Source organism: Dipodomys spectabilis, unplaced genomic scaffold (genome assembly GCF_019054845.1).
Source record: "Dipodomys spectabilis isolate Male_0828 unplaced genomic scaffold, ASM1905484v1 ptg000006l, whole genome shotgun sequence".
Lineage (NCBI taxonomy): Eukaryota > Metazoa > Chordata > Mammalia > Rodentia > Heteromyidae > Dipodomys > Dipodomys spectabilis.
In genome coordinates, this window is record NW_024870683.1 from 10470038 (window position 1) to 10493732 (window position 23695).

At 45.2% G+C, this 23695-nt stretch overlaps 1 protein-coding gene across 1 annotated transcript in view; it reads left to right on the top strand.

The window, feature by feature from the left end:
• The first annotated feature begins 3947 nt into the window (after positions 1-3947).
• Anp32b (acidic nuclear phosphoprotein 32 family member B) overlaps positions 3948-23695 on the top strand; it is a 30725-nt gene continuing 10977 nt past the window's right edge. Inside the window, exons 1-3 of the mRNA XM_042695100.1 lie at positions 3948-4320; positions 17600-17749; positions 21350-21472. Coding sequence (XP_042551034.1) covers positions 4267-4320; positions 17600-17749; positions 21350-21472 — 327 coding nt within the window. The 5' untranslated portion in view covers positions 3948-4266. The remainder of the gene's footprint in view (positions 4321-17599; positions 17750-21349; positions 21473-23695) is intronic.

A 23695-nucleotide genomic window follows, 5' to 3' on the forward strand; every position in this document is an offset into this window, starting at 1 on the left:
CAGCTCAAGGCTAGCGCTCTACCACTTGAGCCACAGCACCACTTCCGGCTTTTTTTCTTTTTGCTTATGTGGTGCTGAGGAATCGAACCCAGGGCCTTGAGCATGCAAGGCAAGCGCTCTACCACTGAGCCACCTTCCCAGCCCCTTCTTTTCTTTCTTCAAGTGTTTCTTCTCCTGTTTCTCAAGCTTCCTAGTAATTTCATCAGTTGCTTCCTCTGCCTGAACCATTGCTTCTTTCATAACATCCAGATTCTTCTGTGGAATCTCCCCAGTCTCATAGAAGGACAATCGTTCCTCAACTTGTTCTCGAAGCTTTTCCCCAACTACACTTGTGGTACCTCAGAGAAGCAATCAATTCGGGAAGCAATACTGCATTTGTTTGTGAGGTATCAGGAGATATGGCCTTTGTTCTTGGCTGCTGCTTGGCCAATGAAAGTGGAGTGGAAAATGAGTCCATATTTTGGTGTGTTACCCTTTGTCTTCAGGGCTCTGGAAACTCAGTCCCTTTGCTGGGCCCTGGGAAATCACTCAGACACCAGGACTGGCCATCCCCTTAGGTTTTTTGCTCAATGCTAATGCTCTACCACTTAAGCCATAGCTCCACTAAGGGAGATTTGTTCTTACCAGTGTTCTTACACATGTGTATCAGAGGAGACATTTTTTAGTATTTGAAGAGTAATGATTTCCCTACTCTATATTCTGTATCAGAAGTAATGTCTGTGAAAGAGAAAGGTGCCCATTCTGTTAAAGTGGCTGTAAAATCAGTTAAACCAATGGTTAAGTGGGGCTACTTCTATCTTTACATTTATTAAAGTCCATCCGCAACTACAATGGTTCTAGAAAACTCAAGTATTGGGGTGAACTGTTGCAATTACAAACTAGCTCAGTATTCTCAGACATTTTAGTTTGTTGAACACACACATACACACACACACACACACACACACACACACACGTGTGCTGACTAATGGACAGTTTTAAGACACAAAGGGGTGCCATGACTTGGAATTATTTGACACTTTGAACACTAACATCAGTAGAAATTAAAAAAAAAAGAGGAATCTATGCACAGTTCAGTCTCTAAAACAAAGTTATTTGTACATTTCCTTTCAGGCCTTGTTCAAATCTGTACATCCATGAATAAATTAATAATAATTGCAGATTAGATGCAGTTATATATTCCACATCTTCCTCACAGATGCATACACAAGAATGATAGTAAGCAATGTTCCAAACCAGGGCCCTGTGATAACAGCCTGTTCAGGCCTGTGGACTGACAGTCCCATAGATATTGGCAGGGTAGTGAGACACACCCTGTTCTGCCTGTGTTATTTATGCCTCTGGCAGTGAAGCCCCTGACAAAGAAGCATGTCACTGGAACACATGCTCTTTGTTCACAGAGGTGCATGCCAGCACCGGCTGTGTGAGAAAGCACAGTGCTGGGTCTGTAGTCTCCCCGCCTTTAGCTCTTTTGCTTTCTTTTTATTGGCTGTATATTGTGGCTATGGTTATTAATTGCTTTGTAGCTTTTTCTTATACAGCATACACTTATCTGGGGGGAGCTAAGAACACTAGAGTTGGCCATAAAGAGAAAATTAAGATCTCAGGATTAGTCCTTAAGATTTTTCCACCTGGGGTGGTATCCTTAGATACCATCTTCCCTGCCTTATAAGCCACAGGTTACTACTCTCCAGCACAGAGCCAACTATCTGACACATTCTGGGCTCCTTTAGCATCTCTTCACCTGTAAGATTACACCTGCATACTGTCTGGTATTAAAAGCTCTCTGCAACTATTCCTAACCTATTGTACCAATCCAGGCTACTTGCTAGTGGAGTAGAAAGTTGGCAGCCTTCCATACCACCTATGCAGGTCTGAACCCTAGCTCTATCAAAAGGTGCCAGAACCTTAGCTCCTCAACATGTAAGATGATTAAAATATCACTTACTTCACAGGGTTGTTTGGGAGAACCCTCAAACCCCTAAAGCCTGTTTGAAGCTGGTTAGTAATTTTGTAAAAGCTTCAGGAATAAACCAGGTGCTTCACACCTGTAATCCTAACTACTCAGGAGACTGAAATCTGAGAATCATGGTTTGAAGCCAGCTGGGAAAGGAAAAGCTGTGAGACCAACAAAAAAATTAAACCAACAAAAAAAGTTGGAAGTGGAGCCATGGCTCAAATGGTAGAGCATTAGCCTTGAACAAAAAGCTCAGAGAGGGGCTGGGAAGGTGGCTCAGTGGTAGAGCGCTTGCCTTGCATGCATGAGGCCCTGAGTTAGATTCCTCAGCATCACATAAGCAAAAAGAAAAAGCCGGAAGTGGCACTTTGGCTCAAGTGGTAGAGTAATAGGTTTGGGCTGAAGAGCTGAGGGACAGTGCCCAGGCCCAGAGTTCAGGTCCCACGACCGGACCCCGCCCCCCCCCCCCCCCGAAAAAAAAAAACACAAAAACTCAGAGATAGTGCCCAGGTCCAGTACAGAAAAAATAATTAAAAGCTTAAAAGCTTCAAGCATAGTCCAGTGGTCTCCAGAGCTCTGTAGTTAGAGATTATTTGTAACTGTACTTGAGAAGCAAATACTTTATCAGTAACAGGAGTCAGGAAGCTACACACTATACTTTTTTTCTTTCCCCATATTCCTTTTTAAAATTTTTCTGTTTTGAAATGTTAATTCATTATTTTTAAACTGATCATTGGTTTAAAACTAAGTTTGTGATATTTGGTTGCCACTGAGGTGAGTGGGAAAAGGTGAGGCTTAACCCTTCCTTAACTTGAGGTTCATGCATAGGATTTTTTTTGGGGGGGGGGTCCAGTCATGGGGCCTGAACTCTGGGCCTGGGCACTGTCCCTCAGCTCTTCAGCTCAAGGCTAGCACTCTACCACTTGAGCCACAGCGCCACTTCTGGCTTTTTTCTTTTTGCTTATGTGGTGCTGAGAAATCGAACCCAGGGTCTCTGGCATGCAAGGCAAGCCCTCTACCACTGAGCCACCTTCCCAGCCCCATGCATAGGATTTTAAGTTTTGCTCTACTGATGTGCATTTTTAAGGCCTCCAGTCACTACTAGAAGAAGGCTTCTACGTATTTACTAACTTTAAGCTGAGCAGAATGTTAGTCCCTGACCCCAGGGACCTTAAGAGGCAGATCATGACAAAAGCTGCCGGCCAAGAGAATTTACACACCTCACCGGGATGTTGCAAGTTGTTGCTAGGTGTTGGTGGTTTATGCTAATAATCCTAGCTATTCAGGAGGTTGAGATCTGAGGACCATGATTGGAAGCCAGCCCAAAGGGCCTGAAGTGGTGGCGCTGAGGCTCAAAGTGGTAGCGCGCTGACCTTGAGCAAAACGAGCTCGGGGACAGCCCAGACCCTGAGTTCAAGCCCCGGCACAGACAAAAAAAAAAAACGAAAACAAAAACAAAACGCGAATTCTTTCCGCTGCTGTAGGGCTTTGGGCTAGCGGCCGGGACTGCTGGGGTTCCAGGCCAACTCGGTGCGGACTCGGCCCCGCCGACTGTCCTGATGGACTCCCGGATGGCACTTCCGACGTCAGCCAGAGGACTGCCGACCCCAGACTGTGCTGGCGAGGCGGGAGCGACCCCACAGCCCCTGCTCGTCCGCCTCTTGCACCTCTGGCGCGGGCGACTCCCCGCGAATAGACTCGGCCTAGAGGACCCTGGTCACCGCTCTCCCGCCACAGTCGGGTACGGAGGGGGTCGGGGCGCCCGCCAGTCTCACGGAGGACGGAGAGTCGCGGCTTACATCAGCTGCCCCACGTGTAGGGGGGAGGGGGGGGAAGGGAGCCGGGAGGAGCGGGCGAGGCGGAGGAAGAGGAGGAGGAGAGGGCGGCGGTGAGGTGGCTCCGCCCCAGGGCCACGCCCTCCGCAGCCCCCGCCCCGCCTCCCCGCCCGTCCCGGCCGCGGCGTCCGCGAGAGAGCCGAGAGGCGCTGCACGAGGCCGAGTGCAGCCGAGCAGTCGCCGCGCCGCGTCGCAGGTTTAAGCGCAGTGCGGGGCCGCGGCCGGGGGCGGCGGTAGTGAGGCCAGCGCCGCGCTCCAGCCCCCTTTTCCCTCCATGGTTTCTCTCCGCTCCCGCGAGTAACTTGGCTCCCGGGGCTCCGCTCGCCTGCACGCCGCCCGCCGCTCGGGAACGCGCCGCTCGCCGCCGCCGCCCGCAGACCCCTTCCGACGGCCCTCGCCGCGCAGGCCGGGACGCCTCTCCCCCCTCCGCCCCCGCCGCGGAAAGTTAAGTTTGAAGAGGGGGGACGAGGGAACATGGACATGAAAAGGAGGATCCACCTGGAGCTGAGGAACCAGACCCCGGCCGCTGTAAGTGGAGCCCCTCGGACGCCCGCGCCCTCGATGACTTGCACGTAATGGTGGCCACCTGCGGGGCGCGGGCCGCGGGGAAGGCGCAGCTCGCGGCTCGGACGGGGAAGGCGGGCGGCGGACGGGCGGGCGCGCAGGGGGGAGCGCGCGCGCGGGCATTAACTCTTTGGCGCCCGCGGGGAAGCGGGCGGACGGCGGGGGGAAGCAAACTTTGAGCCGCTCGCCCGCCGGGTTCGCGCCCGCAAAGCGCGCGGGCGCGTGTGGCCCGCGGCGAGGGCGGGCTCCGGGGTTGTGTAACGCTGGGAGCCATATTTGCAGCCTCCCGGGATGTGCGGCCCGGCGGAGGCCTGCCCTGCCGGGTTCCGAACGCCCGGGCTCCGCGGGGAAGGGCGCGCGCGGGCGGGGCCCCCGGGGCGGCCAAGCTGGGGCGGGGAGGGGGGGGGAAGAAAGGCTCTCGGGGTGGGGGGGAGCACGGACCCCCACGGCGCGGGGCGGGCGCGGCCTGGCGCCCAGCGGGGGAGGGGCGGGCCTGGCGGCGGCGGTGGCGCAACCGCCGCCCCTCCCGAGGCCAAGTTTGAAAAAAGGATGCGGTTCCCGCCATTTTTTCAAGCCTAAAAATAAAAGTTTGTCCTCCCCTCATTCGCCTGGCTCTCCTTCCGCCTTCGGCCTTGCCCTCCCCAGCCTTCCAGGCCCGGCTGGGTTCGCCAGGTGCGGTGGCGGCGGCTCGGGCTTCGCCCTCCCCCGCGCGGCGGCGGCGGAGCCCGGGGCCCTGCCCGCGAGGCCGGCCCCTCGGTGTGGGCGGGCCGCGGCTCCGCGCGCCACCGGGGCGCGCCACAGCGCCATGTTGGCGGGCGCCGTCTTCCTCCGCCTGGTGAGCCGGCCTTGCCCGCCGGTCGCGCGCCGCCGAGGCCCGGGCTGGCCCCGCTCCACCGGTTAGTCGCGGCACCCGCCGCCGCCCCGTCCCCTCGCGGGCGCGCTGCCAGCCCCCACCCTCCGCTCTCTTAAAAGGGCCGGGGAGGCCGCCTCTGCGCACGGCCGCGGCGCGCATGGGGGGCGGCGTGGCCAGCCGATCCGTCTCGGGTGACCGGCGCCCCCGGTCACAGGGATCCCGCAGAACCCGCCGCCGCCCCGGCTGGCCAGAGGCCACGCTTCGCTTCGGCAGGTGACCGATGTTAACAAGTTGGGAACTTGTGCGGGTGGATCCGGCGTGCGCGGCCGGGGCTTTGTGTCCTCTCCTCGCCCGCCGCCTGGAGCGCGCCACGCCACGTGGGGCGGCCGCCTCCGGGGACCGAGGGCCGCCCGCCGGCCGGGAACGGCGGCGGCTGGGCTTCTCCGGCACGCGCCCTTCCGCCCGTCAGTCAGACATTTTGTGCCCGCCACGTGCTCGTGCCTTGAATGGTTAACCCGCCTCTCCCGGGAGGAGGAAGGAAGGTGGGTTCTCACCTTCAGGGCTCGCTCATTCCGGACTCTTGCCTGTACTTCGATAGAATATCGAGTAACTCAACTTAGCCAAAATACCCTTGAGAAAAGTACACATTGTAGGACTTCCGAATACTTGAAATCTAGCTGAGTTCTTTAGAACATTTGGAGGTTAAAACCCAGTGAGGAAGACGGTGTTCACGATGGGAAACACCAGGCTTACAGTTTACAGTCTGTGTCTTTTTTATGTGTGAACTAAGGTAACCTGTGTATGTACAGGTGTTTATTTTTCAGCCTAAACCTTAACCTTGCCAAAGATAGGCGAGAGCATGTGACTTGATTGAAAAGTAAAAGCAACAAGTGGCTAGTGGAGACTGCATTGGAAAGCACTGCTCATGAAATAATTTGACTGCCCCACAAGATGCCAGAGTCTGGGAAAACATGAGTAGAATGAGACAGGTGGCCTTAGGATCATGGGAGATTGCCAAGAGTATGAAGTAGCAGTGTTTCTAAAGAGGGCCCTGTGGCAGGTGCTTTCACCTAACCCCAGTACTGGGGTTTGAACTCAGAGCCCCACACTTGATCCATTCTGCCAGCCATTGTGTTTGTGTGTGTGTGTGGGGGGGGGGGTTATTTTCCAAACAGGATCTTGCTTTATATTAAAAAAAAACAAACAGGGCCTGCCTGGACTTTGATCCTCGGATTTGTGCATCCATTTGTCCTTGGGATGAACAGACACTCAACCACTAACAATGGAGACTCTCATGCCTGGGCTGGTCTTTTAACTGCAATCTTCAAATCCACTTTTCTTAAGAACCTAGAATTTATTATAGGTTTGAGCCACTACACCCAGCTAAAACAGTTTTTGGGGGAAGGGGAGTGGAGAGAGAGTGTGGATTTTTTTTTGATACAGGATCTTATGTATCCCTCATGTTTTAGATGTCTTCCTTAAGGCAAATGAAATTTTGGAGATGGGCCCTTGAAAATCAGGTAATCAGGGCTGGGAAGGTGGCTCAGTGGTAGAGCACTTGCCTTGCAAGCCTGAGGCCCTGGGTTTGATTCCTCAGCACCATATAAGCAAAAAGAAAAAAGCCGGAAGTGGCGTTGTGGCTCAAGTGGTAGAGTGCTAGCCTTGAGCTGAAGAGCTGAGGGACAGTGCCCAGGCCCAGAGTTCAGGCCCCACTACCGGAAATAATAAAAAATAAAAATAAGAAAATCAGGTAATCATGTGGAACTTTAGGTGTGATGTGCAGGAATATATTGTAGACTACAAAAATTCTTAATCATTGTCAGTCAGCCAGGGCTTCTTAAATTTAAATCTCTTCCTTTGGGGAGACAGGAAGATGTCATTTTCCCATGGAATACACTTGTCAGTGGTATGGACAGTAGACTGAAGTACAGGGCATGAATATCATATTGTGTATATATAAGGGGTTTTCTTTTCCTTTCTTTTCGATGAGGGTCTCACTATGTAGCCTGGACTGGCTTTAAACTTGATACCTTTTTGTCTTAGCATTGAAATTGCAGGTGGTGCACAACACTGTCCAGCTTACTCTGTGATAGGGGTGTGTGTGATTTTTTTTTTTTTTAACCTATACGATTTTAAGACCAAATGGGCTTTTAGTATGTGTTTCACAGTATTTCCATTTTATTTGGAGCTTCAACACCAGGTTGCATTTCTTAATATTTATCTTATGCTTTTGGGCCAGAGTTCATAAGGCCACTACTACAGGTTCTGTTTACATATATTATTTTTACTCATTTTTCCAAAGGAAGTTTGTAAAGGGATACTGCGTTCATTTTTTTCTAAGCCCCAAACAGTTCTTATTTGAAAGTGTTTTCATAGTGGAAAAAAATGGCCTAAAAAGACGGTTGAACATAATCACCATAAAGAATAGTGCTTATTATTTAAAATACTTAATAGGCAAGAATGGGAATGTGTGCATGGCTGTATTTGTATCTGTGTACCGTACTGGCCATGCATGTGTTCCTAGTACTGTACATCCTTCCGTGCCCACTCTTACACTGGGGATTAACCCCAGAGCTCTGGTAGAGCTACACCCATGTCTCCTAGGAAGCATTTTATCTAAAAATTAGCACTGGCTGGGGATATAACTTAGTGTGTATTCTCAGTGACTTTTCTGATAATGTTACAGTACCATGGAAATGGGTGGTATTGTATTGTCAGTAAGGTGAGACAGGCACTAGCAGTAGCAAGTTATAGGCCAAATTTAGTTTTGCTCCAAGATTAGAAAAGAATACCTGCTCTTCACCATAAGGTTCTCATCTTTCCATTACATGCACATGCAGCTGTCATGAGTAGCTCTTTAAACACTGCATCTGTAGTCTGCTTGCCTTCATACTAATGCTGTTTACGTTTTCATTCAAATTAGAAAACCAAGTAGTTCTGAGGTTAAAAGATCTGTGCCCCTGTGAACTGATCATTGGTGTACTTACTGTATGTTGGGCTGTGACATATCATATGCTACTAAGTGTAGTCTTTCTTTAGTTCTTTTTGATGTGGGGGACAATTAGATTTGCTTAGCTTGCATCCTTTTTTGTCAGTTCTCCTCCCAACTTTTGGCATGTATTGTTGTCTACTGTGGTATAATTTTGAGCTCTTATATTTGATATTATAATTGGTTGCATGGCAACAAATTGTTTTTTCCTGTTGTACAAGTCGTACATCTTTGTTACACAAATAAGCCAAAAGCAGATGCAGTTAATCAAAAAGAAGAAAATAGAAACCATGAATGCTTATCTAGCCTTCTATACATTTTGGTGAGTATGATCCAAACTTTGGATTATGCTTGTTTACCAGCCTTTTTAAAAATAATACTGTGCACTATGCTGAAAATGAACTCGTGGGTGGGGAAAGAGGGAAAAACTGGGAGAGAATGAGGGAAGGCGTGACATAGTCCAAAAAGAAGTGTACTCAATACCTGATTTTTGTAACTGTGACCCCCCTCTGTACGTCACCTGTATAACAAAAATTAAAAAATAATAATATATTTCTGATGTTTACTTAATATGTAGCCTCCTTTTTAGTGTCAGTCAATGTTGCCATAAGAAAACCACAATTTTAGAGCTCTAGCCTTGAGCTGAAGAGCTGGGGGACAGCGCCCAGGCCCAGAGTACAGGCCCCTTGACCGGACACCCCCCCAAAAAAAAAAAGAAAAAGGAAACCACAATTTAACCATTCCCTTAGGTTGTTTACTAGGCTTCTTTTTCTGCCAAATTGCTCTTCAGATTTTTCTCTTAACATACCAGTAGCTTATGCAGGTGCCCCTTCACCCTTCCTTTTCCAGCATTTCTGCCAACTAGACAGTTTTGTTATTTTGTGGTTTTGTTTCATTTGTGAGGTGTGTTTGTATGTTTCCAGGTGGTGCTAAGGATTGAATCTCACAAATTCTAAGCATGTGCTCTACCGCTAAATTCCACCTCCTAGACCTCCACTGTCATTTTGGAAGCATTCTTGTAAAATAATAGGGTAGAAGATGTGAATGTTAGCTTAGAAAGATGGAAATTGAACTGCAAGAATTTGTACAAAAGGATTTCAGTTTCAACAAATCAGATTATGAATATAGTGCATCTTGATCAATGTCACTGCTTTTTCTTTATATTTTGGATCATTTTACTTATGTAATCATATATATTTTAGTTAAGAGAATTACTCTTTCCCCTCTTGTATGACAGAAACATGCTATAATTGGGGCAGTTCACCCCTAGACAGTTAGATAAATTGATCTTTTTTCCCCTGAGTAACGAGGGAGTAGCAAGTGAGAGCAAATTGGAAGCAGGAAGGGAAAAGCATGTGGTACTATATAGTTAAAGATTTTCAAAGCGCGGCGCCAGTGGCTCATGCCTGTAATCCTAGCTACTCAGGGGGCTGAGATCTGAGAATCATTGTTCAAAGCCAGGCCCGAGCAAGGAAGTCCCTGAGACTCTTATCTCCAATAAACCACCAGAAAGCCGGAAGTGGCGCTGTAGTTCAAGTGGTCAAGTGGTAGAGCGCTTGTCTGGAGCTGAAGAGCTGAGGGACAGTGTTCAGACCCAGAGTTCAAGCCCCACGACTGACAAAAAAATTTTTTTCAGTAGGAAAAGCAAACAGTATGGGTAAGTATAGAGAACAAATACAAGAGTTAAATAGAAAGTGATGTGTGGCCTTTTTTTTTTTTTTTTTTTTTTTGGTCGGTTGTGTTTGAACTCTGGGCTTGGGCACTGTCTCTGAGCTCTTCTGCTCAAGGTGAGTACTCTACCACTTGAGCCACAGCACCACTTCCGGTTTTCTGGTGGTGAATTGTTTGGAGATAGAGTCTCACAGACTTTCCTGCCCAGACTGTCTTTGAACTGTGATCCTCAGATCTCAGCCTCCTGAGTAGCTAGGTTTACAGGCGTGAGCCACTGGTGCCTGGCTTGGGGTTTGTTTTTTAGTTCTTAAATATTTACCATATTCATGTTTGAGAAAAAAGTTCATTTGAAGAAGGAGGGATAACAGGAATAAATTTCAAACTTTCTCTGAGCAGAAGGCTGTCACAAGTGCTTGCTTAGCCTTCACTCCTTAAATACCACCCCTGGGAGGATTTGGGACACACCGGAAATAGAGCCCTCTCTCCCTGGTTTGGATTCTCTAGTTTATTCTGGATCTAGACTGGGAGGGGATTTTACTGGCCAGGTCCCAATTACTGTCCCTAGCACCCTCTTTGAAAGCTGTTCTCTCTGGTCACTGAGTACCCAAGAATAAATGGAAGGAGAGGCTTATTTACCACTGAGAAGACCCACTCAGGCACAGTTTGCTATAAAGATTATTTTTAACTGGAAGACATTAGATATTCAACAAATGTAGAAAGACAGCTGCTTGGAGTTTGACTTAGCAAAATATGGAGAAATGACAACTAAAAGTTCTCCAAAGCCATGTCTCCTTCCCAGGACAGAGACTCAAGATGAACCAATCATAAATCCCTTTTCTTAAGTGTTTTTTTCTAAAAGAGTATTCATAACTTTTTTTTTCTTTTGGTCCAGTCGTGGGGCCTGAACTCTGGACCTGGGCTCTGTCCCTCAGCTCTTTAGCTCAAGGTTAGCGCTTTACCACTTGAGCCACAGCGCCACTTCCGGCTTTTTCTTTTTGCTTACGTGGTGCTGAGGAATCAAACCCAGGACCTCATGCATGCAAGGCAAGTGCTTTACCACTGAGCCACCTTCCCAGCCCCTCATAACTTGTTTAGGCTGTCATATTTTTCACTTGTTCTACAAATCCTATTTGCCATCCTAAAGAAACATTCCTAAAGGAGTCTCTTTTTTTCCTTTGCTCGTGGAAGGCAGATATATACACTTCAAATTTTAACCACCTTTTTTTTTTTTTGGTTGGTTGTGAGGCTTGAACTCTGGGCCTGGGAGCTGTCCCTCAGCTCTTGAGCTCAAGCCGAGCACGCTACCACTTGAGCCACAGCACTACTTCCAGTTTTCTGGTGGTTTATTGGAGATAAGAGTTTCATGGACTTTCCTGCCCAGACTAGCTTTGAACCTCGATCCTCAGATCTCAGCCTCCAGAGTAGCTAGGATTACAGGTGTGAACCACCGGCGCCCGGCAACATTTATGTGTTTGTTTTTTTTTTGTCTTAACCACCTTTTTGAGTTCATCACTTGAGTGTGTATGTGTGGTACGCATATACCTAAACTTCTGTTCATCTGTTTTTCAGTAAGAGGGTAGAGAGAGTTTATGACCCTCACTACAAATGCTGAAACTATCTGAGAGTAAAACATCTTCTATGCTTCTGTTTAGAACTTTAAGCAGACTTGAAGTCAACTGATAGTGTTTTCAGACCTGTTATCTTTGAACACAGCCCTAAGTGAGGCCCAACTTGATGTGGTAATTACCTCGTTCTTCACTGTGCTTATCTCCTAGTGGCTAGCTTATTATTGTATGTGCTTCTGGAGCTCTTCTCTGGAGGGTAGCACATTTCTTTACATTCTTCTCAGCTTTCCTAGAAAAGTCAAGGAAAGGGCCCTTTCTGCTTATCCATACTGCCCTCTGACCTATTCATCCCAATAACTTGTGTTCGCTTCTGTTAGAGTTAAACGTCTGGTGAGTTGTTCATGCTCTTACTTTGAAACATATCTGTAATTAGCCTTCAGAGGAAAAGCTGTCCCCACCTCTGCCAAAAGCACAGTGCTCTGCCACTGAGCTATGTTTTCCAGTCCCTATCATCTCATCTATTAAAACAAAATAAAAACGAGTTTTACTGTATATAACTGATGCTGGTCTCAAACTTGAAATTACCTGCTTCTACATACACCATCACACTCTTCATTTCCCACCACCTCTTTTTCCCTCTCTCTCCCCTTCTCCCTCCCACTTTTCCCTTTCCCCCTCTTTCCTAGAGTTTGAACTGTTTTGTGCACATGCTTTTCCATTGGAGTGTGTCACACGTTTAGCCCTTCATTTTTATTGTGCATTTTACTTAGGAATTAGGGCTTGTCATTGGTGATTTCTTCTGGTGTATTTTTTCCCCCTTGTGATAAAGGTATCTATAAGAAAAAAATACAAATACTTAGGGTTGTGTGACTTGGTCGGTTGTGGGGCTTGACTCTGGGCCTGGGTCCTGTCCCTGAACTCTTCAGCTCAAGGCGAGCGCTCTACCACTTGAACTACAGCACCACTTCTGGTTTTCTGGTGGTTAATTGGAGATAAGAGTCTCATGGACTTTCCTGCCTGAACTAGCTTTTGTGGGGCGGGGGGAGGGTGGTTCGGTCATGGGGCCTGAACTCTGGGCCTGGGCGCTGTCCCTCAGCTCTTCAGCTCAAAGCTAGTGCTCTATCACTTGAGCCACAGTGCCACTTCCAACTTTTTTCTTTATGTGGTGCTGAGGAATCGAACCCAGGGCCTCATGCATGCAAGGCAAGCGCTCTACCACTGAGCCAGCTTCCTAGCCCTGGGCTAGCTTTGAACCTTGATCCTCAGATCTGTCTCCTGAGTAGCTAGGATTACAGGTGTGAGCCTGTGTTTTGTGTTTTTGTCTATACATGCCAGTCCCAAGGCTTGAATTTGGTCCTGGGTACTATTCCTTTTTCACTCAAGGCTGGTGCTCTACCACCAAAATAGTGCTTCATTTCCAACTTTTTTGTTGTTGTTGTGGGACTTGAACTCAGGGCCTGGATGCTGTCCCTAGACTCTTTTGTGCAAGACTCTAGCTCCCCCACTTCTATCACTTTGAACCATAGTACCAGTTCAGGTTTTCTGGTGATTAACTGAACATAAGAATCTCACTGGCTTCCCTGCTTGGGATGGCTTTGAACCATGATCCTTGGCCATGATCCTCAGATCTGTCTCCTGAGTAGTGAGTATTAAGGGGGTGAGCCACCAGCACCCAGCCCATTTCCAACTTGTTGATAATCAATTGGAAATAAGAATCTCATAGACCTATCTGTATAGTCTGGCTTTGAACTATGATTCTCAGATCTTAGACTTTTGAGGATTATGTGAGCCTCTGGGACCTGATGGTGCATGCATAGGTGTGTACATACAAGTACAATGACTTGAAATAAAGCCCTCTCATACTCTCTTGGGTGGCTTGGTGGTGCTCTGCCACTTGGGCCACATCTCCAGTTCTTTGTTTTGCTAGTTAATTGGATGGGGGGGGGGCTTGCAGTTTTCTGTGCTGACTTCAAACCCTAATAATCCTCTAGATCTCAGCCTCTGAGTATCTAGAATTACAGGTGGGAGCTACCAGTACCTGACTAGATTTTCATAATCAAGAAAGGTTACAAAATGAAAAGCCAAAAAAAAAAAAAAATCCCTGAGCCTCTAGTTTTTCTGTTGTAGGGTACTGAAATATATTTTGTTTTTTGTTTTTCGTTTTTGGTGGTGGTGGGAGCTGAACTCTGGGCCTGGGCGCTGTCCCTGTGCTCTTCAGCTCAAGGCAAGCGCTCTACCACTTGAGCCACAGTGCCAGCTCTGGTTTTCTAGTGGTTTATTGGAGATAAGAGTCTCATGGACTTTTTCTGCCCAGGCTGGCTTTGAACTATGATCCTCAGATCTCAGCCTTCTGAGTAGCTAGGATTACAGGCATGAGCCACTGGTGCCCAGCTTCACTTTTTTTTTTTTTTTTGGGTCCGGTCATGGGGCCTGAACTCTGGGCCTGGGCGCTGTCCCTCAGCTCTTCAGCTCAAGGCCAGCGCTCTACCGCTTGAGCCACAGCGCCACTTCCGGCTTTTTTCTTTTTGCTTATGTGGTGCTGAGGAATCGAACCCAGGGCCTCAGGCATGCAAGGCAAGCGCTCTACCACTGAGCCACCTTCCCAGCCCCTTCACATATTTTTATTATGCATATATTTTAAACATTTTTTATGCCAAAGTTAATTCTAGGAATGAGTCTCATTAATAGACATATAAGCCATTTTCTAGAGGCTTTTCTCAATATTTTTACTTATGCTTTATTCTTTGTATTTGAACCTCTAATCACATGTCCTCCAGCCTGAGCTACACGACTTGATCCTGTCATGTAGGAAGGTGTGGTGTAGGAAGAGGTGTGTGTGTGTGTGTGTGTGTGTGTGTGAGTGTGTGTGTGAGTGTGTGATCCTGTCATGTAGGAAGGTGTGGTATAGGAAGAGGTGTGTGTGAGTGTGTGATCCTGTCATGTAGGAAGGTGTGGTGTAGGAAGAGGTGTGTGTGAGTGTGTGTATGTATTCATATAAGCACATAAAATTGCTCACCGTTCTGGACGCTGGGAAATTCAAGATATGAGTGTCATCAGATTCAGCGACTGGGCAAGGCTTGTGCTCTGATTCAATGATAGTGACTTTGCTTGTGCTCACATGATGCAGAGGGACTGGGGTGATCTCTTCAATCTTTTTTTATAATTCCATTCTTACTACCCTTACTTTTCTACCACTGACTCCAAACACAACTTCATCCCAGACCTCCTTCAACTCCAGACCCATGTGCTGACGGACTGTTGGATTTTGTTGTTGGTGGTAGTGGTCATGGGATTTGAATTCTGGGCCTGAGTGCTGACCCTCAGCTCTTTAGCTCAAGGTGAGCACTCTACCACTGAACCACAGCGCCACTTCTGGTTTTCTGGTGGTTTATTGGAGATAAGAGTTTCATGGCCTTTCCTGACCACGCTGGCTTTGAATTGAAATCCTCAGATCTCAGCCTCCTGAGTAGCTAGGATTACAGGCATGAACCACCAGTGCCCAGTTACTATTGGATATTTTTACCTGGACATCGCATGGTCATATTCAGCTTGGTATTCATTTTGGTGGTCATTGTGTTCCCTTTTCAAAAGTTGTACCTTATTTCCATGAGGTTCTCTTTTTTTTTTGCAGACAGGGTCTTACTGCTATGTAACCTAGGTTGGTCTGGAGCTCATCATAATCCTCCTGCCTCTGCCTCCTGGTTGCTAGAATCATTGGTGAGGTGTGTACTACCATACCTGGCTTCTAGGTTCCCATTTTTCTAAATCAGAATCTAGACCTCTACCAGAACCTTTGATACCCAGCAAATAAACATGATTTGTCAGCTGCTTTATAGCCTTTCTGTCACCCTCTTCCCAGTTTACTCTTTATGATTCCCATTCTGCTGTTTGGTTCAGTAAGCATGTTCTAACCTCCATGTGAATGCTTTGTGAGTTTTGTTTTGTTTGGAGACAGTCTTGCTAAGTACTCAAAAGGCTGGCCTCAAATTCAGTCCTGCCTCAGCCCTCCTAAGTGTTGAGATGATGATGGTATTTTTTTTATTCTAATTAGTTTTTATGATCCAACACAATAGTTGAAGAAGCATTTTTCCCTAAGCTGGAAGGCAGTATGATGAACCTTATAATTCTTCCTTGATTATTAAACTTTAGGCATGTTAGTGTTATTTTGTATAACTTTAGATACCTTGTTAATCACAGAAAACCTTCTAAATCAAAAGGAGAGTATTTTAATTGCATTTTAACATGCTGCTTAAATGGGTGAGCAGTTGCTCTTGACTGTTTTGATTTTTTTTTTTTTTTTTTTTGACAGGCTGTCACTGTTGTAGCACAGGCTAAGTACAGACATGAATAAACAACAGAAGTTCTGGCATTTCCCGTTCCTTTTCCCCAGGGGTTAAGTTTTGAGCATTTTCTCTGACCTAGAGTTGTTACAACCACAAATTCATGAGGTTGAGGTAAATATTCTCTTCTCTTTACAGGAAACTAAAGCCCAAGGAAGTTAAACCAAGTTGACAGAGATGGTTGTGTCAGAGGCAGGATTGAATCCCAGGCATCTGGCTCCATAGCCTAGCTCTGCTAAGAGATGACCTCATGTTTTCAGTTCCTTGAAAGGAAAAAGGGGTTGGGGTACAGGGCACAGAGGTATTTTAGCAAAGTGGAAGGAAGACAGAAGTGGTATAATAGGTGTGTATGCATCCTGAAACCAAGGCTCCTGAAGAAGTAGAGTGGTAAGAGATAGTGAGGTGAGGCATTTATGTATTGATGGAAGAATACCAAGCCAGTGTGTATTCCACAGTTGTTAGCAATTACTGGAGTAGCATTATTGGATTTGTATGGAAGGATAGAGACATTGTTACTTGTTGGTTCTTTTTCAACTCTCAGCATCTCCCATATGTGTACTTGTTTAATACTATTAAACATGGTAGTTTCATGCAAGAATGCCTTTGGCAGTTAAAAACTGTAATTTGCATCACTGTAAGTAGATGAAAGTGTGTTAAAGATTCAAGCTTTAAAGTCAACTGTTAAACAACAAAAGTGACAATAGGAATTGTAGATTTGCATAGTGGACTACTAAATAACTCAATTCAGAATGATCTGTGATATCATTAGATGGATCTGAATTCTGAAAAAATGAAACCTAAAGGACTGAAAAAGGGAGCTAAGTTAATGTTTTAACAGTTTTCTACTCTGGAATGGCCTTTCTCAAGTGTAAAATAAAGATGGGTCTTTATTTTGAATTAAGGGTTCTTCCAGTGTCAAGATGATAATGGTAAAGTGTGTTTGTAGAAACCATTAGCCAGAAGTTAGCAATCTTTGGGGGGGGGGAGGGGAGTGTTAGGTCTTAGGGCCTGAACTCTGGGCCAGGGCGCTGTCCCTCAGCTCTTGAGCTCAAGGCTAGCACTCTACCACTTGAGCCACAGCTCCACTTCCGGCTTTTTTCTTTTTGTTTATGTGGTGCTGAAGAATTGAACCCAGGGCCTCAGGCATGCAAGGCAAGTGCTCTACCACTGAGCCACCTTCCCAGCCCCTAGCGATCTTTTTTTTTTTTTTTGTCGTGGAGCTTGAACTCTGGGCTCTTAAGCTCAAAGCTAGTTAGTGCTCTACCACTTGAGCCACTGAGCCAATTTCCAGTTTTCTTAGTGGTTTATTGGAGATAAGAGTTTCACAGCCTCTCCTGAGACCTGAGGACCTCAGTTCAAAGCCTCCTGATGAGTAGCTAGGATTACAGGCGTGAGCCACAAGCACCTGGCGGTTTTGAGTCTTAAATCTTAAAATCTTAGGAATCAAATCTTTAAGACTGAAGTTAAATTGCATAACATGGCATATAGATCATCATTTATATCATGAATTAACATTTTGTCTTTGAATCTGCCGTGTGTGTGTGTGTGTGTGTGTGTGTGTGTATTTTTTTTTTTTTTTTAATTTTGCCAGTCCTGGGGCTTGAACTCAGTGCCTAGGTACTGTCCTTGAGCTTCTTTTGCTCAAGGCCTGCACTCTACCACTTGAATCACAGCTCCACTTCTGGCTTTTTCTGTTTATGTGGTACTGAGGAATCAAACCCAGGTCTTCATGCATGCTAGGCAAACACTACCAATAGCTACCTTTCCAGCCCCTTTTCTATATTTTTGACAGTGTGTTACCTCCTTTTTCCTATGTTATCCACAGGTTCGAGAACTTGTCTTGGACAACTGCAAATCAAATGATGGAAAAATTGAAGGTCTAACAGCTGAATTTGTGAACTTAGAGTTCCTCAGTTTAATAAGTGTAAACTTGATTGCAGTTTCAAATCTCCCCAAGCTACCTAAATTGAAAAAGGTAAGTGTTTTTCTAACTTTTACATGACAGAACCTGGAAAGGGAAAATTGTTATGATTTTTGCCTGTAAGGGAGTGCTTGATGCTGTAGAAAACTCTGAGCAGATAACAGGTTGGATCCTTGGTCTGTTGCTTCCTCCATGGGAGACTGCAAGTCAGTTTTCCAAGGCTCTGTTTGCTCATCTGTAAACCTTGTGGTACTACTTGACTTTGTACAATTGCAGTGATGGTAAGTAGTTTGTTAATTGTTGTGTTTTATATCCATGATGATTTGAATTCATCCTGTAATACTTAATAACTATGAAATTTGATTGTGTTGTCATTGACTAGAAGGATCTAAAAGTTTCGATTACAGAGCCCCAGATTTCTAGAGCAGAAAGCTTACTTGTGTGTGTGTGTGTGTGCGCGCGTGTGCGCGCGCGCACACACATGTAAGAGAGATTTGGGTTTGTACTCCGTCCTTGCTCTTAATAGCTATTAATAGTGCTTAATAATTATTGGGATGCCTGTAGCCCTTTCTTGCACAAGTTTCACAGAATTCACCTCAGTTTGGTCATTCACTTTATTAGGGAACTTAAGTTGAACTTTTCAATTTTGGGGGAGGGGGGAGGGTCAGTGGTGGGGCTTGAACTCTAGGCTTGGGTACTGTCCCTGAGCTCTTCAGCTCAAGGCTAGCATGCTACCACTTGAGCCACAGTGCCACTTCTGGCCTTTTTTACTGTTTATGGCCTTGTTTACTGTTTATGTGGTGCTGAGGAATCAAACTCTGGGCCTCATGCATGTGAGGCAAGCGCTCTACCGCCGAGCCACCTTCCCAGCCCCTTTTCAATTTTTTTTGTTTGCCATGGGGCTTGAACTCTGGGCCTGGGTGCTGTTCCTGAGCTTCAGCTCAAGGTGAGTGCTCTACCACTTGGCACTGGACTTTGGTTGACCTTTTATTTAGACAAAGCCACACTTAAAAAGAGACTTGTAATATAATTTGGAAGAAGAGTGGTAGTCTATTCCTAGAGCTTTGAGTCCTAAGAGACTTGGTATATTTAATAAATACTTTTTTTTTAAATCATTTCTCTCCCCCAAATTTGATTTGTCTAGGTAATAAGTGCTCAAGCAGTCCTCTTTGAGTTTTAGAGCACACTTGGCTGATAATCAGTTTTTCCCTTCTAAGTATCACTACTGTAGAAATCAGGTGTAATGGCTGGGAAGGTGGCTCAGTGGTAGAGCGCATGCCTTGCATGCCAGAGGCCCTGGGTTCAATTCCTCAGCACCACATCAGCAAAAAGAAAAAAGCCAGAAGTGGCGCTGTGGCTCAAATGGTAGAGTGCTAGCCTTGAGCTGAAGAGCTGAGGGACAGTGCCCAGGCCCAGAGTTCAGGCCCCATGACCTGACCCAAAAAAAAAGAAAGAAATCAGGTGTAACCTTTTGAATTTGCATAGGTTATCAGTGATTTGGAAAACTGATTAATCCATTTACACATTTGTTTAGCATAAATTTGATGCTTGCAGATCCATTGTGGTTCTGTGATCTGTTTTTCTAGCACTTGGTAAGTTTTCCTGAAATACCATGATCTGTGTACTGTTAGCTATATTCAGAAGTCAGTGTGATTACTTAAAGAGGCGTTATCAAATCTTTCTGATTTGGGGGGGGGGGGGGCTCATGTCTTGGGGCCTAGGTGCTGACCCTAAGCTTTTTTTTTTTTTTTGCTTAAGCTCAGAACTACATAGCTGCCACAGCGCTCCACTTCTGGCTTTTGTGGTGGTTAATTGCAGAAAAAAATGTCATGGACTTTCCTACCCATGTTGGCTTTGAACTGAGATTTTTCAGATCTCAGCCTCCTGAGTAGCTAGGATTACAGGTGTGATCCACCAATGACCAGTGACCAGATCTTTCTGGAATTTTAAAATATTACTTATCACTTACCAGGCCAATGAGAGGAAACCATACTTAAAAGGAAGATTGAATGTTCCATTCCTGATATATATCTTCTTCATACACTAGGGCACAGGGTATTTACAAAGAAACAAGTACTAAGAAAATATTTGGGCCAGGAGCTGGTGGCTCACGCCTGTAATCCTAGCTACTCAGGAGGCTGAGATCTGAGGATCACGGTTCAAAGCCAGCCCGGGCAGGAAAGACCGTGAGACTCCTATCTCCAATAAACCACCAGAAAACCGGAAGTGGCGCTGTAGCTCAAGTGGTAGAGCACTAGCCTTAAGCTGACGAGCTCAGGGACAGTGCCCGGGCCCAGAGTTCAAGCTCCATGACTAACCAAAAAAAAAGATATTTTAGTGCTTTGAATAATGCCTGGCACTTAAGAAATACTAGGTAAGGGTTCGATACCATTGACACTGATACTTAAGATAAACATAGAGAATTGGAACCAGCTGTGTGGGCCTGAGGTCTTTTATCTGTAAGAAGAGCTTGAGTTAAGATTTTCTTCACTACTTTCCAGGCTCCATTTCCTTATACTGTAAGACCTAGAAGTTCTTATGGAAGGCTCATGCCTTCATTGCCATATCACGTGCCTGGGCTACTTGACCTGCAGCTCAGAAATTAAAGTTGATTCTTGTAAATTGCCAGTTTTAAGAGGTGGCCTCCGGGCAGCTGGTTTCATAAACAAACCTGAGGCCATTGCTCAACTCTCCCCTCCTTTTTTTTGGGGTCCGGTCGTGGGGCCTGAACTCTGGGCCTGGGCGCTGTTCCTCAGTTCTTCAGCTCAAGGCTAGCGCTCTACCATTTGAGCCACAGCGCCACTTCCAGCCCTTTTTGCTTATGTGGTGCTGAGGAATCGAACCCAGGGCCTCATGCATGCAAGGCAAGCACTCTGCCACTGAGCCACCTTCCTAGCCCTACCATTTTCTTTTTACTTTGATTTTGATGCCCAGGATTGAACTCAGGGCCTGTCCTAGCATACACTCTATTACTGGCACATCTCTCCCAGCCACTTTCCTGAGGTCTTGGAGTTTCTTTATAGGTTAATTTTTGGAACCTATTTGTTCCTATTGCCTTTTGAGCTGCATTATCTAGAACCAGTGTTTGAAGTGGTCACCTCAAACTTCGCTTGGCACAGGAAATAAGCTGTGTTGAATACATAGACCATTTACCTTTTCTGGCAGGTACACAATTACTACAACTTCTTTAAGAATTTTAATTGTTTTGACACAGTTTTTAAGCTAGAAAATGTATTCTCAATGTTAGAGGTCAATTTTTCAGCAACACTTGTTTCAAGGTGCCTGTGGACTCATGCCTCTAATCCTAGCTACTCAGAGACTCAGACCTGGAGGATTGTGGATTGAAGCTTACCTGGACAGAAGTGTTTCTAAAATTCTTGTCTCCAATTAACTAGTAAAAGCCAAGCTAGAGGTGTGGCTTAAGTGGCAGAACATTAGCCATGAACAAGAAAGCTGAGCAAGAGCATAAAGCCCCAAGTTCAGGTCCTGGTACTTGCAAAGAAAGAGCAGAGTAAAGGAGAAAAAAAAGTCTTACCATGTATTGTTCTCTGCCCAGTAGAAACGGATTATTTTATAATGATTTGCTGTTTGTGATACCTTATTGATGCATGGTTCTCTGTATTTGTGTGTATGCTGAATATGTTTTCTTTGCAGCTTGAGCTCAGTGAAAATAGAATCATGGGAGGTCTGGACATGTTACCAGAAAAACTTCCAAATCTCACGCATCTAAACTTAAGTGGAAATAAACTGAAAGATATCAGTACCTTGGAACCTTTGGTAAGTAATTACTTCAAAACTAAGAGTTACTGGTCATTTTCATTTTCATATTTATAGTGGGGAAATAATTGGTAATAATAATTGATTAGACATTGATTGCTTTTTTGCTTTTTATAGGAGTCCCAATTCTAAAGATCAGGACCTCTAGTTATGTGTATTCCTACAGCTGAGTTATTCTTTCTGCCTAACACTATGGAGGCATCCTTCAAAGAGAATTCTTTATTCTTTTTTGTTTTTGTGCTTTTAAAAATTCATCTATTTACAGTAACCTTAAACATGTCTTACAGTTTTTTTCACCCAAATACATCAACAGGAAAAAATTATATTGGGTAGCACATCAGAATTGTAGGTGGGACAAAGACAGTACTGCTAAGCTTTAGGTCTGACACTGTTGCCTAAAATTTTGCCTGGAAAGCCCAAGATAGTCCTTAATTTTTTTTTTTTAAATGTATTGAGATATAATGTGTCATTTGTTTGTAGACTTGCTGTTGTGACCTTGGGCAAATTGCTTCTCTCTAGGCCTCAAATTTCCTCATTGAAGAATTTAGAGGATAGTAATTCTGCCTTAATTGGGAGCTCTAGGGGCAGAGTCAGATGATGAATTTACTTAGTTTTGTAGTTTAGGAAGTGGTGGCCAAAAATGAGCTTCTAGGGCAGAGATTAGTGCAGGTATGGGGCAGTCTCATAGTTTATGCTATGTGTGGAGAGGGTCACATGCAGATAGGAGATGTCTTTCAGGACCTGAGACAATTCTCTTGGTATATTAAAGTATGTGGGGTTCACTTCATTTGTAAAGAATGTTGCTATTTAGTTAAATTGTTTTAGTTAAAATTGTGACATCTTTAATGAAAAGGAATGAAAATGTCTTATAATTGAAACTAATACAATAAAAATTGATTTTTTTTTCCTTTTACCAACTCTTTAGTTTTTGCATTAAGTGGGCATTTCTCATAATGATTGAGAACTACTTGCTTTGTTCCATAAACTTTATACTTCATTTTTATTCCTTCATTTTTGTTTTGTTCTTTTTCTACAAACCAACCGCTATTCCAGTGGTCAACATCAAATTTGCAGTGTCCAAGAACATTAACATTTGCTCATACAACCTAGAGAAAAGAGAATGATTGTCCTCTGTTTAGAGATGAGGAAACTGAACTTGGAAAACCTAAGTAATCGCTTAGAGTAAATAGCCTAGATCAAACCCAATTTCACTGTTTTTTCTTCTGCCCCTGGGTCCTGTTTTCTACCTGTCAACTTACTGCATACCCAATTTCTCTAAAAACTGGAAATTACAACAGAACACTAGGTTGATGTTCTCTCAGTCAAGTGGGCTACACTAAGTCTTTCTTTACTGGTGGTGGCAAGTCTCATACTAGTCCACTATCAGCAGAAAATACTCTCCTCCTACCCCTACTCTTTTAAACGAGAATACAAGATGGTACCTTTCTATGCTGGATGACTGGCTATTCCTAATTCTCATGGCGGGTTTGTCACAAGCCTGTATCAGTGTTCTAGCAAACAGTGGCAGAGCAGGAGCAAGTATTTTGCAGAATTTGTTTACCTTTGTGTTGCTGATTTGGTCTGTAATGTATCAGATCCCCATGAAAGCCTTCTCAGGACAGTGAAGGATAAGAAACCACTTTTATTTACCATTTTAGAAGATCTACTTATTCTTCCCATGCCATATACTATAGGTGCTTTATTCAGATTCTATGTAGTAATTGTTGGGAGAAAAAACATTTTACCAATTAGATACTAATAGTATGTATGGCTCTTGATTTACATTGAAGAAGCTAAGGATTGGGAGAGTCTGAATCCCTTATTCAGACTCAAGTGTAGCTCAGCCATACTTCATAGCAGAGCTATGGTGCTACATACCAGGGCTTTTTGGAAAAAGCTTGAGATTCCCACTATCTTGCTCTGCTTGCTGGTTAGATTGCTTAGGGATACCAAATTGGTCTCCATACCTTCTCACTTGGAGTAAAGTAGATGTTGGAAATGGTGAAGGGGGAAGATGTTGGGTCCATTTTGACTTCTAAAAGTGTTCTTCAGTGGGAAAACACCATCCTCATCCTCATTAACCACATACATTTTGAACACTACATCAAGCCCAGTTCGTACAGTCAATGCAATGATTGTGAATGCCTCTGCTTGCTACAGGGACATTAATCGAGAGACAAAGAAGGCATCAATTCAAACTTCCTTGGACACCTTTTTTAAGAG